The sequence below is a fragment of the Schistocerca nitens genome, chromosome 1 (genome assembly GCF_023898315.1).
Source record: "Schistocerca nitens isolate TAMUIC-IGC-003100 chromosome 1, iqSchNite1.1, whole genome shotgun sequence".
NCBI classification, from domain to species: Eukaryota; Metazoa; Arthropoda; class Insecta; order Orthoptera; family Acrididae; genus Schistocerca; species Schistocerca nitens.
The window spans coordinates 1,148,515,410-1,148,534,733 of record NC_064614.1 but is presented as its reverse complement, the minus strand read 5'-3'; the positions used below and the strand labels follow the sequence as shown (position 1 = coordinate 1,148,534,733).

The 19,324-nt window shown below is 37.9% G+C and overlaps 1 protein-coding gene across 1 annotated transcript in view; it reads right to left on the bottom strand.

Moving 5' to 3' along the window:
- The window catches only part of LOC126199758 (calcium-activated potassium channel slowpoke), an 872,527-nt gene extending 855,781 nt beyond the window's left edge, over nt 1–16,746 (bottom strand). The window contains exons 1-2 of the mRNA XM_049936649.1: nt 16,690–16,746; nt 3,050–3,146 (exon numbers count right to left, since the gene is read on the bottom strand). Coding sequence (XP_049792606.1) covers nt 3,050–3,070 — 21 coding nt within the window. The 5' untranslated portion in view covers nt 3,071–3,146; nt 16,690–16,746. The remainder of the gene's footprint in view (nt 1–3,049; nt 3,147–16,689) is intronic.
- Nucleotides 16,747–19,324: the final 2,578 nt, after the last annotated feature.

Genomic DNA, 19,324 nt, shown 5'->3' with positions numbered 1-19,324 from the left:
TTCCATAACACTGCCTTTAAGTACATTGTCCTTGTATAGACCCTCTATATACTCCTTCTACCTTTCTGCCTTCCCTTCTTTGCTTAGAACTGGTTTTCCACCTGAGCTCTTGATATTCAGACAGGTGGTTCTCTTTTCTCCAAAGGTCTCTTTAATTTTCCTGTAAGCACCCTAGTGATATATGCTTCTACATCCTCACATTTGTCCTCTAACCATCCTTGCTTAAGCATTTTGCACTTCTTGTTGATCTCATATTTGAGAAGTTTGTATTCTTTTCTGCCAGCTTCATTTACTGCATTTTTATATTTTCTCCTCTCATCAGTTAAATTCAGTATCTCTTCTGTTACCCAAGGGTTTCTACTAGCCTCATCTTTTTACCTCTGCTGCCTTCACTATTTCATCTCTCAAAAGCTACCCATTGTTGTTCTACTCTATTTTTTTCTCTAGTATTTGTCAATTGTTCCCTAATGCTCTCTCTGAAACTCTTTACAGCCTCTGGTTCTTTCAGTTTATCCAGGTACCAACTCCTTAAATTCCTCTCTTTTTGCAGTTTCTTCAGTTTTAATCTACAGTTCACAACCAATAAATTGTGGTCAGAGTACACATCTGCCCCTGGAAATGTCTTACAATTTAAAACCTTGTTCCATAATCTCTGTGTTACCATTATATAATCTATATGAAACCTTCCAGTGTCTCCAGCCTCTTCCACATATACAACATTCTTTCATGATTCTTAAACAAAGTGTTAGCTATGATTAAGTTATGCTCTGTGCAAATTTCTACTAGCTATCTTCCTCTTTCATTCCTTACCCCCAGTCCATATTCACCTACATTTCCTTCTCTTCCTTTTCTTACTACTGAACTCCAGTCCCCCATGATTATTAAATTTTCATCTACCTTAACTATCTGAATAATTTCTTTTATTGCATCATACATTTCTTCAATCTCATTATCATCTGAAGAGCTAGTTGGCACGTAAACTTGTACTAATGTGGCAGGTGTTGGCTTCGCGTCTATCTTGACTACAATAATGTGTTCACTATGCTGTTCATAGTAGATTATCCACACTCCCATTTTTTATTCATTATTAAACCTACTCCTCCATTACCATTATCTGATTCTGTATTTATAACCATGTAATCACCAGACCAGAAATCTTGTTCCTCCTGCCACCGAACTTCACAAATTCCCACTATATGTAACTTTGATGTATCCATTTCCCTAAGTTTCTAACCTATCTGCTTGATTAAGATATCTGACATTCCTCACTCCGATCCATAGAATGCCAGTTTTGTTCCTCCTGGCAACAACATCCTCCCGAGTAGTCCCCACCCGGAGATCCAAACGGGGGACTATTTGACTTCCGGAATATTTTACCCAAGATGATGCCATCATCTTTTAACCATACAGTAAAGCTGCATGCCATCGGAAAAACTTACAGCTGTAGTTTCCCTTTGCTTTCAGCAGTTTGCAGTACCAGCACAGCAAGGCCATTTTGGTTGATGTTACGAGGTCAGCTCAGTCAATCATCCAGACTGTTGCCCCTGCACTACTGAAAAGGCTGCTGCCCCTTTCCAGGAACCACATGTTTGTCTGTTCTCTCAACAGATATCCTTCTGTTGTGGTTGTACCTACGGTATAGCTATCTGTATCACTGATGCATGCAAACTTCCCCACCAAAGGCAAGGTCCATGGTTCATGGGGGAATCCCATAGGGAGAATCTTTAGAAACATAGAATGAGTCAAGTCACACATAATAAAAAAGAAACAGCTCTTAGAACTTAATCTTTACATTGTATTAATAATAGACTTTCGTAAAACTATACCTAAACTGCTCAATACTATGCTTCCTCAGTTAGCAGCTGTTTATCTTCTATTGTCAGCTTAATATTTACTTGATGACAATGGAAGTTTTCAGAGAAAAACGATGTTCATCACAATCAGAAAGTGCAGTAACAATGGAGTAAACACTGTTCTATGAAAATATTATCAATAAGAGTCTTGGTATCTTTCTGTATATAAATTGCAAAATAAACTACTGTCAGATTTAAAGAGACAAAAAAATTTTTCACCCTATTTCTTTCTGTCAGAATGTTTTAAGTACTCTGTTATGAAATCTCCACAAACTATCAACTGTTTCTGCTTCTCTGACAGGTAACTCAACAATGACTCAATTTCTCACAAATAGCAGAAAGTTTCCTAGTGTGATTTTCTGTAACAGCTCACGAGCATTGTTTCTAGGTTCTAATGAGAGTGCCTATCCCAGTATGCCAAGCGTCTGGGGAGGAGGACTGCAAGCAGATGGACATATCCCACTTATGGATAACAGTGCAACATTGGAAGACTTGAATTTCCTTGACTGTGCCAAACCTGAACTATGGATCATTTATGATGGGTACCCTTCTTCCACGAGTCAAATTTTCCACTTTATACAACAAATGGACATGACTGTATCTACAGACAAATGTCGTAGAACACACATGGTAAAACCTGCTGAAAGATAACTAGAGGGTGGTGAGAAGATGATTTATGGTCTGGGTATTGTTTTCATGAGATTCCCTATTACTAGTAATCTATATGGAAACAATCTTGATCTATTTGCTCATATGTTAATCCTCAGATATCATATTCAGTTGTGCAATATTGTCTTCTTTGGCAAGGCTGGGATCTCCCAGAAAGATACCACATAACTGTAGGTGCCCACAAGTAACTAAGATTATTATCCTTGTTAGAAAGTACCTCCCTGGCACTCAACTTCCAGAATTTTAATCCACTTAAAAGTCAGTAGGATCACCATAGGATTCCATTTTAAATAGTTGCTGGAGGGTGAATTTGTAGGTTGTTATATTAAGTGGTAATACTATTACTGCTATAAAATGAAAACTCTGTATTATGGCATGTTTAAAACTGTGTACTACATATCATGTGTAAAGCAATGATGAGGCAAATAATGTATGTAACTAACATTTGCACTAACCCAACTCAGCAGCAGAACATTTAAATACAACTAGATAACTACATGTTTAATCAATGGTAAACAAATACTTACTCGTATAAAAAAGTACACCATAAAAAATATATTGAACGCTAAATCTATTTGCTGTGTAATATTGTTGCTCCATTTTTGGCATCTTTCCACCACTTCACTGGAACAGAATGAATTAAACAACATTAGATAGCAATAAATGTTTCTTCAAGTATTTAGGATTCTTTTGTAAGCAACAATCATGTCATAAACAACCACAGTTAGCATAAAAATGTACAAACCATCAAAATATTTCATATTATAATTAATGATATGGTTATAGTAGAGGGAAACATTCCACGTAGGAAAAATATGTCTAATATTATAATATATTATAATTACACTGATACACAAATTCTACAGAATGACTGCAAACTGTTATGTAAATTGCTAAACCAAAACATTAATAAATTTATATAAAATATTTTGCTTGTGCAATAAAGAGAAAAAGAAGGAAGATTCAGTTTTAATGTGTTACCTACAATAAACACCCAAGGAGTACTTCAAAGTTTTATCTGCCACATCGAAAAATCAATTTGTGCCATGAAACTTGGTAATAGTGTTAATACCTCTCTACATCTCCCCATTCAATGTGACATTCCCAACAATGGAAAGTCGGGTGGGAACATCAACAAAATTATGAAAAGATGGCACAGATAGCAGTCATGTGCTTGCTTGTATGAATGTGTGTGTCTTCCTTTCCTTTCTGAGGAAGGATTTGAGCAAAAGCTCAATTTGTAATAGTCTTTTTGTTGTGCCTGTCTACAACTCAACATCTCATCTTTACAGTGAATAACAATCTATTCTTTTCATGGTATTATTTCCAATTATGGATGACTTAACAGATACCTTCATAGTAGCCAACTGAATCTCAGATGTTCAGGAAACATACCATCTCAAAAATCCTAGTCATCTTTCTGGAACTGTCTGCCATGCAGCAGTTTCTTCATCCAAGGAAAGAGGAATAAGTCAGTTGGTGCCATGTTAGGAGAATATGGAGATGGGGGAGGGAGACAAAATTTCATAGCCTAAGATGCATTATGTATGATTGTGTCCACTGGAAGATGAGCTTGGGCATTGTCATGAAACACAAATGTTCACTTTTGACAGCTTCCTATGACAGCTTTCCATACCCTCATTAGGATATTTCAGCACTATGCTCCTGTGACAGTTTGCCCCCTTAAGAACATAATTTGTTGCACCACACCATGGCAGTTAATCAGCATCTACATCTGCATGAATACTCTACAATTCATTAAATTTGGTGGTAAGTTCCTATAGGACAAAACTGCTGAGGTCATAGGTCCTTAAGTTTACACACTACTTCATCCAACTTTAAGTTAGTTTAACTTACGTTAAGAACAACGCACTCATCCATGCCTGTGGGATGATTCAAACCTCAGACAGGGTATCTACAATTCACACTTAAGTTCTTGGCAGATATTTCATCGGACTACTTTCAGGCTATTTCTCTACCGCTCCATTCTCAAGGAGCACACAGGAAAAACAAAGCCTTAAATCTTTCCACGCAAGCACCAGTTTCTTTTATTTTATTATGATGATCATTTTTTCTTATGTATGTATGAATCAACTAAATGCATCCCATTCCGAGGAGAAAGTTGGTGACTGAAATTTCATGATAAGGTTTCACCACAGTGAAAAAGTCTTTGTTTTAATGATTGCCACCCCAACTCATGTATCATGTCCATGACACTATCTCCTTCATTTTACATTAATACAAAATGACCTCCCCTTCTTTGAACATGTCCTCTGACAATCCCACCTGGTAAGGATCTTGTGCTGCACAGATTGGTCTTCAACTTTTTCAGTGGTGAATCCATATTTTTCCACTATTGCTTTCACTTTGTCATCTTGTGGTCATAGTGATACACTCAGTACTTGTCCACGGTGGTTATGAGGCTCAAGATTGGCCAGACACAGCTGCAACATTTCCGCTGCCACTTTTGATTGGTGGGCCTTCCGAATGATTGTGAGTATTTGTGTATGGTGGGTGACATTTGTCATGTTCAAAATATCATATAAGCTATTAAAAACTGATTCATGAATGATTGTCACTTTTACACTGTCACCTTGATTGTGACACTCCAATCACTGAGCATCAGGTCATCCACATCTTTAGTGGTTCCAGATTCTTCACAGATGTGACTTGCACTTTGTTTTTCATCGTTCAGACTTATCTGATCAAAAGTATCTGCACCACCTAACCACAGTGTCATACGACAATTATTGCTGTACAATTTCCACCAACTCAGCATGGATTTTTGCAGTGCCATTCCCTCCACATGAAGAAAACAAATAACCACATTATACTCCATTTTATCAATAGGCTGTGCAATTTCAGTTTGGCAGTGTGTTATGATACTATAGCACAGAGATTTCAGTGTGTACCAGGACGGCAGACATGTGCATGCAAATGAATGAATAACACAGGCGAACAATGGAAAAACTTTTTTGCTGCAAATCCCTTATTCTGATGATTTTTAGGGTGGGAAATCCAAATATAATACTTAAAAAACTGTATCACCCACCACTTCTTCACATTTTACAGATAAATTTATTTATTTATTTATTTTTTTAGAGAATTTAACAGCTTTTACATAGTTAAAATAATTTAAAAAGGAGGTGTAATGAATGTAGATGACGTTGGTAGTACTGCTGAAAAACATTTGCTGGCAAAAAAATGTAGATTCTATTTTTGTTAACAGATGATGTTTTGTTTACTGTCAACTAACCTCACTTTCCCATTTCCTGCGTATGTGCTCAATATAATGTCTAATCGTGGTTGTAAAAACTCTACTGACAGTTTTTGTTATATCTGTGGTGAATTTGTGATTAAAAAACACCAAAGAAACATTACAGACTTTGTGAAAAAGGTTTATCTATCATACTTTGGATCTAAACTTGGTGTTCAAGATAAATCTCGGCCATCGCATAAGGTATGTTATGTGTGAGCTCACCATCTGCAGCATCGTCGACGGGACTGACTGAGGTCCTTTGGTACAGAGACGAAAGGAGGGTCTGAATCAGAGGCTGAGATGGTTTTGTGACCATGTGGGCTGCAGATTCCTCGACTTGCGCCATAGGGTGGTGGGGTTTCAGGTTCCGCTGGATAGGTCAGGAGTCCACTACACACAGCAGGCAGCTACACGGATAGCAGGGGTTGTGTGGCATGGACTGGGTGGTTTTTTAGGTTAGATGGCCTCGGGCAAGTACAGAAAGGGCAACAGCCTCAAAGGGTGCGGGGCAAAGTTAGGACATGCGAGGACCAAGCAGCAATCGGTATTGTAATTGTAAACTGTCGAAGCTGTGTTGGTAAAGTACCGGAACTTCAAGTGCCGATAGAAAGCACCGAAGCTGAAATCGTTATAGGTACGGAAATCTGGCTAAAGCCAGAGATAAATTCTGCCAAAATTTTTACAAAGGGACAGACGGTGTTAAGAAAGGATAGATTGCATGCAACTGGTGGTGCTGTGTTTGTCACTGTTAGTTGTAGTTTATCCTGTAGTGAAATAGAAGTGGATAGTTCCTGTGAGTTATTATGGGTGGAGGTTATAATCAACAACTGAGCTAGGTTAATAATTGGCTCCTTTTACCGACCTCCTAACTCAGCAGCATTAATGGCAGAACAACTGAGAGAAAATCTGGAAAACATTTCACATAAATTTCTGCAGCATGTTATAGTCTTAGGTGGAGATTTCAATTTACCAGATATGGACTGGGACACTCAGATGTTTAGGACGGGTGGTAGGGACAGAGCATCAAGTGACATTATACTGAGGGCACTACCTGAAAATTACCTCGAGCAATTAAACAGAGAACTGACTCATGGAAATAACATCTTGGACCTACTGATAACAAACAGACCTGAACTTTTTGACTCTGTAAGTGCAGAACAGGGAATCAGTGGTCATAAGGCCATTGCAGCATCCCTGAATATGGAAGTAAATAGGAATATAAAAACAGGGAGGAAGGTTTATCTGGTTAGCAAGAATAATAGGAGGCAGATTTCAGACTACCTAACAGATCAAAACGAAAATTTCTGTTCTGACACTGACAATGTTGAGTGTTTATGGAAAAAGTTCAAGGCAATTGTAAAATGTGTTTTAGACAGATACGTGCCGAGTAAAACTGTGAGGGATGGAAAAACCCACCGCGGTTCAACAACAAAGTTAATAAACTACTGTGAAGGCAAAGAGAGCTTCACTGCAAGTTTAAACGCAGCCAAAACCTCTCAGACAAACAGAAGCTAAACGATTCCGTATCAGGTCAGGTTGACAGAGGAGATAGAGATGATCCAAAGAAGAGCGGCGCATTTCGTCACAGGGTTATTTGGTAAGCATGATAGCGTTACGGAGATGTTTAGCAAACTCAAGTGGCAAACTCTGCAAGAGAGGCGCTCTGCAATGTGGTGTAGCTTGCTGTCCAGGTTTCGAGAGGGTGCGTATCTGGATGATGTATCGAATATATTGCTTTCCCTTACTTATACCTCCCGAGGAGATCATGAATGTAAAATTAGAGAGATTCGAGCACGCACGGAGGCTTTCTGGCAGCTGTTCTTCCTGCAAACGATACGCGACTGGAACAGGAAAGGGAGGTAATGAGAGTGGTACGTAAATTGCCCTCCGCCACACACCATTGAGTGGCTTGCAGAGTATAAATGTAGACATAGATGTGTGTTGAAGACCTGAGAAAAAGGTCCGAAAAGGAGAAAAAAGCCTTTAGATTTGCTGTTCCTATGATACGGAGGGAGCCAAGAAATCATTCCGATGATTGCTACTTTTACAGTGTTGATATTACTGGTCATAATTCGAAAAACAAGAAGGTAATATGCTATCCTAACCTTCCATCCATCATCCAACCAGTAGGGAATGGTATAGATTTGCCAGTTCCTGAACCACCATATGAACCACATGATGAATTACATTGTAATACAGATAGTCTAGAGCCCAAACTGTTTACTCAGACTGAGCTTACCAATTTGGTTAGGGATCTTGACTTAACGAAAGAAAACACTGAATTGCTTGGCTCTAGATTAAAAGAAAAGAACTTATTGGCAGTTGGAACCAGCATATACATGTATAAAAAGAAAGAGCAGTAATTTTCCAAGTTTTTTTGACAAGAATGTGATTTAGTGTACTGCCCAGACATTTCCAGTCTGATGAATGAGTTTGGCATTGAATACAAAAAGGAAGGCTGGAGGCTGTTTACTGATTCATCCAAAACTAGTTTAAAGGCTATTTTATTACACAATGGTAACATGTATACATCTATACCTGTTGGACATTCTGTACATATGAAAGAAAGCTATGAAAACCTAGAAATAGTGCTAAATAAAATAGGCTATTCTACTCATGGTTGGATGATATGTGGTGATGTAAAAGTAACATGCATGCTCCTTGGTCAGCAAGCTGGCTTTGCCAAATTTCCATGTTTCTTGTGTGAATGGGACAGTAGGGCTAGGGATCAACACTTGTGCAGAAAGAACTGGCATGTGAGAGAGTCTTTAAAATCTGGTGAGAAGAACATTCTACACAAAATCCTTGTAGATTCAAAAGATGTATTCCTACCACCTCTACATATAAAGTTGGGCCTAACGAAACAGTTTGTAAAGGCTTTGCCTGAAGATGGACCATGTTTTAAGTATCTCTACCAAAAGTTTCCACACCTTTCAGAAGCTAAACTAAAAGAAGGCGTCCTTGTTGGACCTGACATTAGAAAATTGATGTTTGATGTTAACTGTGAATCCACAATGACCTTAAATGAGAAAGAAGCATGGGTATCATTCAAGCAAGTCATTACAAAATTATTAGGACATGTAAAAGACCCAGAATATGTTTCTATGTTAAAGAAGTTAAACTTAAGAATGTTTAATGAGCCTGAAAGTTCACTTTTTGAACAGTCATCTTGACTACTTCCCAGACAATATGGGAGATGTTAGTGAGAAGCAAGGAGAGCGTTTTCACCAGGACATTAAAGTGATGGAAAAACACTACCAAGGCCACTGGAACACCAACATGATGGGGGACTATTGTTGGTCACTTCACCGACATGTTCAGCAAGCGACTTATCATAGAAATGGCTCTGAGCACTATGGGACTTAACATCTGTGGTCATCAGTCCCCTAGAACTTAGAACTACTTAAACCTAACTAACCTAAGGACATCACACACATCCATGCCCGAGGCAGGATTCGAACCTGCGACCGTAGCAGTCGCGTGGTTCCGGACTGAGCGCCTAGAACTGTGAGACCACCGCGGCCGGCGACTTATCAAAGAAAAATCTCCACAAGAAGCTTCAAAGGAAAAAGAGAAAGAAAATACAAACCAATTCCAGCTGACAAGTGAAACCTCTATTAACACATATCATTGTTTTAGGTAGCTTACTGTATATACAAACCATGCTTATGTTGCAACAAAGCGTTTCATTAATTTCCCTGTTTACCGTGTAGCATAGGATTTTTATACTATACAGTAAAAAGCACACTGCTTGAAAACTATGGGTGATGCAAAAAAACTGAGGCTATATTTGGATTCAGCTCACAAAAATCTATAAAGATCAGCTAGCAAAGTAAAAAAAAGATTTTATAAAAAAAAATTTCATCGGCCTGTGTAATAAATTACATAGCACTGTGTTCTTTTTTTTCCTTAATAATTAAAATTCTATGAGCACCCCTCATAAGTCCATAAATATGGATCAATATTACCTGTGTTCCCAAACCACTATGGGGATAAGATTGGTTGGTTGGTTAGCAGAGGGGACAAAACTATGGTAATAAGAAGAAAAAAATAAGAGAAATAAAATATAAATATTAGGCAGTAAATATAAACTAACAAGATACAACATTTCCGTGGATTGCATGTTAATACAAATGCAATTAAAAAGGTAGCACATGCTAATAGGAGGAGAAAAGCATAAATCAATTAAAAATGAAATACAACTGGGCATATAAAAAATATACTCTTCAAGCAGCAGCAGGAGAAAATATATACAAACTTTAAAGAATTAGCTTTCAGAGCTGGTGGCTCCTTCTTCTGACAGATAGGTTGAAGGGGAATGAAGAGTGATGAAGGGAAAGGGCTATTGAGGTTTAGGAAATGGCGAGACTTCAGAAGAGTCACCCTGTACCACGGATCATGGGAGACATAACGGACGAATTGAGAAAGAAAGACTGATTGTTAGGGAATGCATGGGACAAGGTTTGAAAACCTCAGAGCTTAAAGATGGTAGATAGGGTAATAAGCAAGACAGAGATTCCTAACAAAACATTGTGCATAATTTAATAAGAGTGGAGAGCTAAGTGTATTTTTTGTCATAGAGGTGGGATGGGAAGAGGGTAAGAGACAAGTCAGAAAATAAAAGCTTTGGAAAACTGAAGTGGAGCTAAGAATGGAATAGTTACTGAGCAGAAATGCTCAGACCACAGAAGTTAATGTAAATTAAGGCCAGGTGAGTGGCAAGAATCAAAGACATGTTGCAATGACAGTTCCCACCTGCAGAGTTCTGAGAAACTAGAGTCTGGGGGAAAAATCCAGATGGCACATGTTGTGAAACAGGCATGGTGGTCACAAATGTCATGCAACAGGATGCAGTGTGTTGACAGAACACACCATCTATCAGCATCCATTCATCCTAACTGATAACTTGGTGGTAATCATGTTGCTGTAAAAGGCTGAATAACATTTACATAACTGGTGATACACATGTGTCATTTCACAGGTGGCTCTCTGTTGGATAGTATATTTTTTGCCAATTACAGGGCTCGTATAGGTGGTAGCAGCAGTGTGTATAGAAGGACCATTGGGTCTGACCAGGATACTGTGGTGGTTGGGGTAGGGAGGGGGGGGGGGGGGGAGGGCGAAAAGCTATTCTGGGTGTGTTGGACAAAATGTCAGACAAAATACTAAAATCATGCCTGTCCGACATTTTATTCACCACATCTAGAATAGCTTTTCAGCACCCCTCTCCCTCAACATATCCACAGTATCCTGTTCAGACCCTATGGTCCTTCTACACACACACCTACCAGCTACACCACCCCTGCAAGTGGCTAAACATATACTATCCAAAAAAGACCCACACATGAAATGACAACTGTTACATCTTTTACACTGGTATGACCACCACAAAGTTATCAGTTAGGATGGACGGATAGAGATAGAGAGTGTTTACTGTCAACACACGATAACCTGTTGCTAAGCAGGCCGATAGCTGTGGCCACCATGCATGTTTTACCATCTGTGCCATCTGGATTCTTCCCCTGACACCAGTTTCTCAGAACTCCCCAAGTGGGAAATGGCGTTACAACATGTCCTTGGTTCTTGCCATCTGCCTGGCCTTAATTCACGTTAATTTCTTTGGTCACATGATTTCTTCTCAGTAACTATTCCTTTCTTTGCTCCCTTTTAGTTTTTCATGTATTTTATTTTGTGACCCATCACCCCTGCCACCTCTACCACATACAATGCACTTAGCTTTCTGCTATTATTAACTCTTGAAAGATGTTTTATCAGTAGTTTCTCTCTTCCTAATTACCCTATCTTCCACCTACAAGCTCTCAGATTTTCAAATGTTGTATGGTGCAGTCCCCAACAATTAGTCTTTCCTTCTCATCCCGTCCTGTACGTCATCTCTGACCCAGGATTCTGGGTGACTTTTCCGAACTCTCCCATTTCCTAAACTTCACCAGTCCTTTTCCTTCATCCTTCATCCTTTCCCTTTAACCATTTTGCCAGAAGAGGGGACCACTGGCACCAAAAGCTCATGCATTTCTTTAATCTCTGTATATATTTTCTCCTGCCATCACTTGGTGAGTAGATTTTTATCCAACCAATTATTTTATGTTTTCAAAAGTTGATTAATTTAGATCAAAATGAAATCAAATATGAATATTAGCAATATTTAAAAGTGAAGAGGAGTGTCACCTTCCTAGATGCAAAGACATAAACACTGCTTCACAGCTTTACAGAGGAAAAAATCATTTCAATCTCTGGTTTTCTCAATTTCTATAGAATTCTATAATCAAGAAAATGCTGAAGAAAGGAAACAGGGAGATTAAAATGTTGAGGTGCTAGACAGAAGAGAACTCACTGTAATAGAGAAATATGGAATAGCTCCATTTCTTTTGGTTAAGTTCCTAAGAAAAGACTACTGCTTTTTTTCTTTCTTCTACATACTTTACATTAGTCGCCTGTACATCAAACATCAAAATTATTTTTCAAGTCGTATCTTTCAAAGGCTTACTGTTCAAAGTAGAATTTACCTGTGTTTGATGACAACTGCACAAGTCTTTTATGCAAGATCTTTTTATTCAAGGAAATGAGTAAACTTTAAGATTCAGAACAAATGCATGCACTTAAAAAAATCAGACCCTTTTAATATTTGCTTTCTTTAGGACTGACATATCTCATTGAAAGGCTTCATTCTCTTCTAAATAGGGAGCATCTTGTCTTCTTCCTAAATTCTGTAACTTAGGAAATATTACTACTCAAAAATGTTGCTGCATAATTGTTCAAATTTTGGAATGTACACCTCAGAAAATTACTGTATTATTATTCTATAGCCCTATTTTTATATATTAAAAATGTAAATTTTTTACTACAAAATTCTAGAATTTTACTGGTGGGTTTTATTAGACAACGCAAGAGAAAAAATGTATGCCTATAAATCTGATCCAGAAAATATACCCTCATATTAATGCCATTTTATGCATACATACTCAATAATTAGATGAATTACCTTCATTGATAGAGGTGTAAAAGTATTGCTTACAAATCTTGTATTTCATGTTATCTTATATAGGCCTAATTGCACTGTTTTTAACTTTTTGTAAAGGCTTCCTACGTAAGGGTTTGTCCTACCAAGGGTACTAAGTTCAAATTCCAACGACAACAATTGTTTTTACTGTATTATGCAGGAAAAGTGTTATATGGGACAACATGTTTATGACATGTAAAAAGGTTGTGTGGAGTTTACAGCAATGTCCTCTTGGCAGTTTGCTTTCACTTTTTTTTTAACTAATAAATCTGTAGAGTACATTTCTAGTTTCACAGGATATACAATCAGAACAGAAAAATAAAGAAATCACCGCATGAAACATCTGGAAGTAAAAGTAATAGTAGTAGTAGTAGTAGTAATAACAATAATAATACACATAATAAAACTAACAGTAGTAATAGTAAACAAAATAATAAGATTAATAATAAGTACATTATGTTCACAAATCAATGAAAACATGATCCCCCCCATACACACGCGCGCGCGCGCGCGCGCGCGCGCGCGCGCGCGCGCGCGCGCGCGCGCGCGCACACACACACACACACACACACACACACACACACACACACACACACACACACACACACACACACAAAGTGTCATTCATTCAGCAACAAAAAGTTCACAATAATGGCTGCATATTTGTGCATACACAAGTTTCAAGGAGTCTGGGTTCATCAATGAGTTTAGCTATTATCCATCTGTGACAATGAGAATTATAGAAACGTGGTGAACACAACTAACTGTACATGAGGGACTGCAACTTAAAAAAATTATTCCATTGTTGCAGACTAATCTCTTCCTAAGAATCTTGAGCAGCATTCGACATTTTATGAATCATATGCTTGCACATTCTGAAGAAATGAGGATCAAGGGGTTGACAAAAGGAGGTTGTGTTTGCTGGAATTATGTGAATTGTGATTTTGTCTTCTGGTAGGTTATTTTTACAAGCACATCACGGAGGGCACTAGTGTCTTTGTGGGGCCTGTGAGAATCCAAAATTAGCAGAAGTCTCTCTCTACTGATTTGTTCCACTACTGCTTCTTACAGAAATGTCCTGAACAGTTCTTTAGTCATTTTGCCGAAGAAATGAGAATAGATGATTAAATTTTGTGCTGGGAACATGGACTGATGTGTATGAGTACTCAAAGAATGAGACTCTTTAAGGATGACCAACAACTTTGAAGCAAGTTTGCCCACCAAGCAATGGAAAAACTGTGTACATATGGGTTGTCGCATGAATGGAGTATACAATCCCTACAATACCTTTAGAATCTCTAATTGCAAGAGCGCGGCCACTGACATCTCCATGTTGCATCCACTTTCATCAGCATTGTAAATGTTTTCGTCTGTGTAGGCTGTCATGAGTGCATGAGTTGCTTAATGCCAGTTCTCTGCTGTTTTCTGAATGTTGTTTCTGTTGTGGCACATTTTCACTTTAACAAAAGATTTGATTTTACAGCTCACAATATCATTTTTATGCTTCCAGTGCAAGACCCAACTGTAACTGGCACCAAATCTTGCGAAATTGAACTGCCTGGCTTTTGTTTTCACCCACAATTTGATGTCTACACCATGAACACATCAACCTTCCTGACGACTGTGTTTGAAGGTTTCCATCACATGCATTGTAATATGCTTGTACTTCTCCATCACAGACATTAACTTTCAATTTTGCCACTGCCATTTCCATTCATACAACATACACCATGCAGGATGTCTAGTGCAAAATCTCTTTCTCATCGCAGACATCATGCGATGCAAAATGTTAGGATTGGCTTCAGCTGCTTTTTGATGTTAAGTCAATATTTGAGCATTTTGATTTTTTTATTTCTTGAGTAAATTACTGTTCTTTTCTCCTTCTGAAGTATTTTGTCATTTCCACTGCTTGAGGACCCTTCTGGCGACAATATCAAAGACATCAACTAATCCACACTTCATCACAAACTAACAATTACACTCCATCCATTGTTTATGTTTATTCTGTGAAACTACAAATGCACTAGCTACTTCATCATGAGTGATGTCTGTTCTGTCAGACATGTCTGATAGAACACCACACCCCTCTATACAAGTGCACTCTATAGGTTTGCTACTTTCAAAAAAGCAAAGCGAAAGTAGCTGCCATGAGGACATTGATGTGAACTCCAAGCAGCCCTTTTACATGTCATAAACATGTTGTACCATATAATACTTTCCCAAATAATACAGTAAAAAAATGTTATCATTGGGATTTCAACCCAGAACCCTTGGCATATGATCCTACACTCTACCAACTCATCCATGGAGGCTACAAGTAATAATTGCTCACAAATACACTTTTCCTGTGCTCTGTAGTGCTGGTGTTACTTTTAATTAATGTTTATTGTCATTCTGCTGGACGACAGAACATAGTAGGAACTAAATCAACATACGACGTTTGGTACCAACCTCAGTGTCTGACATTTGATGGTTCGGATGTTAGCAGCACACTGCATTGCTCTTAATTCAAAATACTGCTTTTGCTACCCAATTTAGGCATACACCTGAACTGAACAGATGTGGGAATCTGAGTATTCAGTACATTGCACTCAGAGCTTTTTGAACAACAAAATTTGGTGACTTGTGTGAGTCATAAAAATCTGTACAATTTTCTAGCACATGGTATCTACAGGACTCCCCTATGCCCCCTCCCACACTTTTATAGGTAAGAGTTTTATCTACAGTAGCCCCTAAATATTTATTATTTATTTCTTAAAGAGGCATTAATCTTTCAGTTATTTATATTGAAAAATTGGCATGGGTCACTATTTCTAATGTTTAGATTTCTTTATAAAAGTTGCATTAAATTTTTATTCCCACTTAACAGATGACTTCCTTTTTTAAGTTCCACCTTTGATTGTTGTGAAGAAGTAACTGATGTCATCGAGATTGATGGTGACTTCCTGATTCACATTTTGTAACAAGTTATTTATACAAATATAAGTAATACTTCCCCAAGTGCTGACTTCTATGCAATAGAAGAGATGATGGATGGGTCCGCGACCACATTATCACACAACATTTTTTAACAGTAAGTGGCAAAGTGATGGATTGGGGGAGTGGGGATGAGTATCCAGCCAGTATTTAAGTAACAATTAGCGCAAGGCTGACAACCATATGAATAACACAATACAATCTCTATCTTTTGTAGTAATTTTCTTTCTCATTTTTAACTGTCAGTGGAGGTAAATGAAAATGGAAGTATAAGATGCACAGGTTGTGAAGATATGGAAAAGTCACTTTTTATTCTGGTTTATAAGATATAAAAAGAGCATGAACAAACTAACTTCTTAAGAAGTGTGACGAAACATGTTAAAAGCCTTCCAGAGGACTGACACAAACCTAATAGTTTTACTGCAGATTCAATGGTGTATATTGAAATTCAAAAAATAAGAACAAAAAAAGGAAATGCAACAAAAACCATGGAAAGTTTAAATAATAGTAATAGGAAGTATTATCTAATTACCTATTACCTAATAGTTTTACTGCAGATTCAATGGTGTATATTGCTAATTCAAAAATAAGAACAGAAAAGGAAATGCAACAAAAACTACGGAAAGTTTAAATAATAGTAATGGGAAGTGTTATCTAATTTTGGGTACCTTTATAAATAATGAATGAGAACAAATTAATCTAATAAGTATTAAATTCCTTTGTAAAATAAATCAGCACTAGAGAAGTCAAAAATATAGAACAATCACATTTACAAGTCAAGTGATAATACTATATTTAGGACAACACTTATACAGAAAAGAAAAAGAAATCAGAAACAGGACTAGAAGAACCAAGTAAAAGAGAAAATGAAATAACATTAGAAAGATGAGTAATTAGTAGTCCTAAATGCTTACCTGGACGCATCAATGAAGTAAATGATAAGTGACGCAATACTAAGTATGAACACCAACACCACCTGGAAGAGAAGAACCATGAGGTGAGCACCATCAGTAATGTTTCCAATAATTTATTAATGTGGAAGAAATATTATAAGTTGATATTTTACATAGATTTTTTGCTGCTTATAAAGACATGTTCGAAAATTACTCACAATACCCTTGTTAGCAAGTGAAAAACAGGTAACCATAAAACATGATACATCTATATTAACTCCACAGAAAACGAATAAATGCATTTGTAAAAATACAGATATTATACAACAGTGGACCTTACTGAATACTAGGGGAAATATAAAAGGATTGTACAGTCTAGCAAGTGATCAGCATGTAAACCATGTGTGTAGATCCACTTAGAAATCGAATAAAATAAGTGTGTGACTGACAGACTGCAGTAGAAGAGCAACAGTTTTGCCAGTGTGCAAACAGTTGTATCTGACAAGACTACATGGTGACTGAAAAAGAAACATCAGATTTCAACTGTTTATTACAAACTATGAAAGATAGAAACACATTGTGCATGTAATGCATAGATACCCACATGGATGCTATACCATACACTCAAGATGAACACCTTGTGTTGCTTCAGAATCATCAAAATGGTAGTCCATTTCATTCCACACATGAATCAACAGGTCCCTATTAATTAAATCTACAGCTTCACTAATTCGATTCCCAGCTCTTGAACTGTAGCTGCCATACATGGAACAAAGACGCTGTCTTTTATGCACCACCACAGAAAAAATTGCAAGGTGTGAGGTCTGGGAGGCCAAAAACAATTAACAAGATCTTGTTGTCCACCTCTTCTAATCCAACATTGTGGGATGGTACTTTTAAGATAATGCCGCACCTCAAAGTGAAAACGACACGGGGCATAGTCACAATTCCCTCTGCAAAAAAGAAAGGTCCATAAACACATCAGTTTCAGTGAGTCTCTTTCACGTTTGACAATGGCGACTAGATTTTGTGGCCTCCAAATCCTTACATGATGGTGATTTACTTTATCCGATAAATGAAATGTCAATTCATCTGGAAAGATGAGTCTTTCAGAAAAAGTGTCCTCTGCCATATCCTGGAAATTGAAACGAAAAATTTGTACCTTCTGTTGTGGGCGTCAGGACACAATTTCTGGGGTCCATGAGGCCATATGACAAAAATATCATCAATGTAGCAATAAAAACAACTAGGTTCTGCAGGAGCTGGTCCAAGGCAATATCCTCAAAATGCTCTATAAAGAGGTTGGCTACAACTGGAGTAAATGGGTTCCCCATCACAAACCCCTCTGTTTGAAATATTCTCCATCATGTAAAAATGTATGTTTAAATAAATCCATGATGATGCTATCAAAGAGCCAGGACAGCAAGTTTATAGAATCTGTGAAGGGGACACATGTGAATAGGGAAGCCACAGCAGTTAAGCATAATATCTCCTTCACCAAGGAGTAGCAAAGCCTAGTTGCTTTTATTGCCACATCAACAATACCTTCTTCATATGGCCTCATGGACATGAAAAGCTGGAAGAGTTTCTGGAACACATCACCATCATCCACGACCACATAGATTTCATGACGATAGTAGAGAAGGATAGTTCCTTGCTGTTCCTGAATGTCCCCATCTGCCATAAACCTAACAGCTGTGTTGGGCACATTGTTTAGTGCATGTCCACCCACACAGATCTGTATCTGCATGCCATCAGCTACTGCCACTCAGCACAGAAAAGGTCTGTTTTGAGGACCTTGGCACATGAAGCTGAAACCATCTCAGATACCAAAAACCTGCCAAGGGAACTGAGCCACTTACATAAATGTTTCAAGGAAAATGGTTACAACAACAGATAAATTTTGCAAGCAGTTGTTTCACCTAAGCCACTCACATAAGCCACCAAAGTGGAAGGCCTTTGAAGAAGACATGAAAAAGATTGTATTTTTTACCATTTTGTGGCTCAATAATAAGGAAGATTAGATAGCTCCTGCTGAGACATAAAATCGATATATCCTTCAGACACCCAGCAAAGATAAGGCAACTAATGAAGCCTATGAAAGATGATGCAAGGCTTAATACATCTGGTATATTCAAAACAGCATGTGGATGTGGGTAGTTTTATGTTGGTCAGACTGTTCAAACTATTGACCAGAGCTGCATAGAACATGAGAGATGTTTCTGCTATCCTGAACATAGTCTGTACCACAACATGTTCTGGAAAATGGACACTGAATTGTGTTCAACGAGACCTCTATTATTAAGCAGACCAATGGCTTCTGGAATATTATAATAAATGATGCAACAGATATGAGAATACAGGTAACACCATCAATAAAGATGAGGATTGCAACTGAGTATGGCCTGGGATCCCTTGATTGGGAGTTTAAGCGAGCGTAGAGGTCACGCGACCAAAGTATTACATATACCTGTATGGGGCAGGACAGAGCACTAGTGATGGTGCAGCCATACAAGCATGGCAGCGGCATCTACATGACAGTGAACCACTTAGAAATAGCAGAGAAGGCCTCTGCCAAAAGCTTGTGGGCAGGTAATCACTTGACGTGGCTTGAAACCCAAGATTATTTTATTAATGGATATTGCCACAAGAGCAT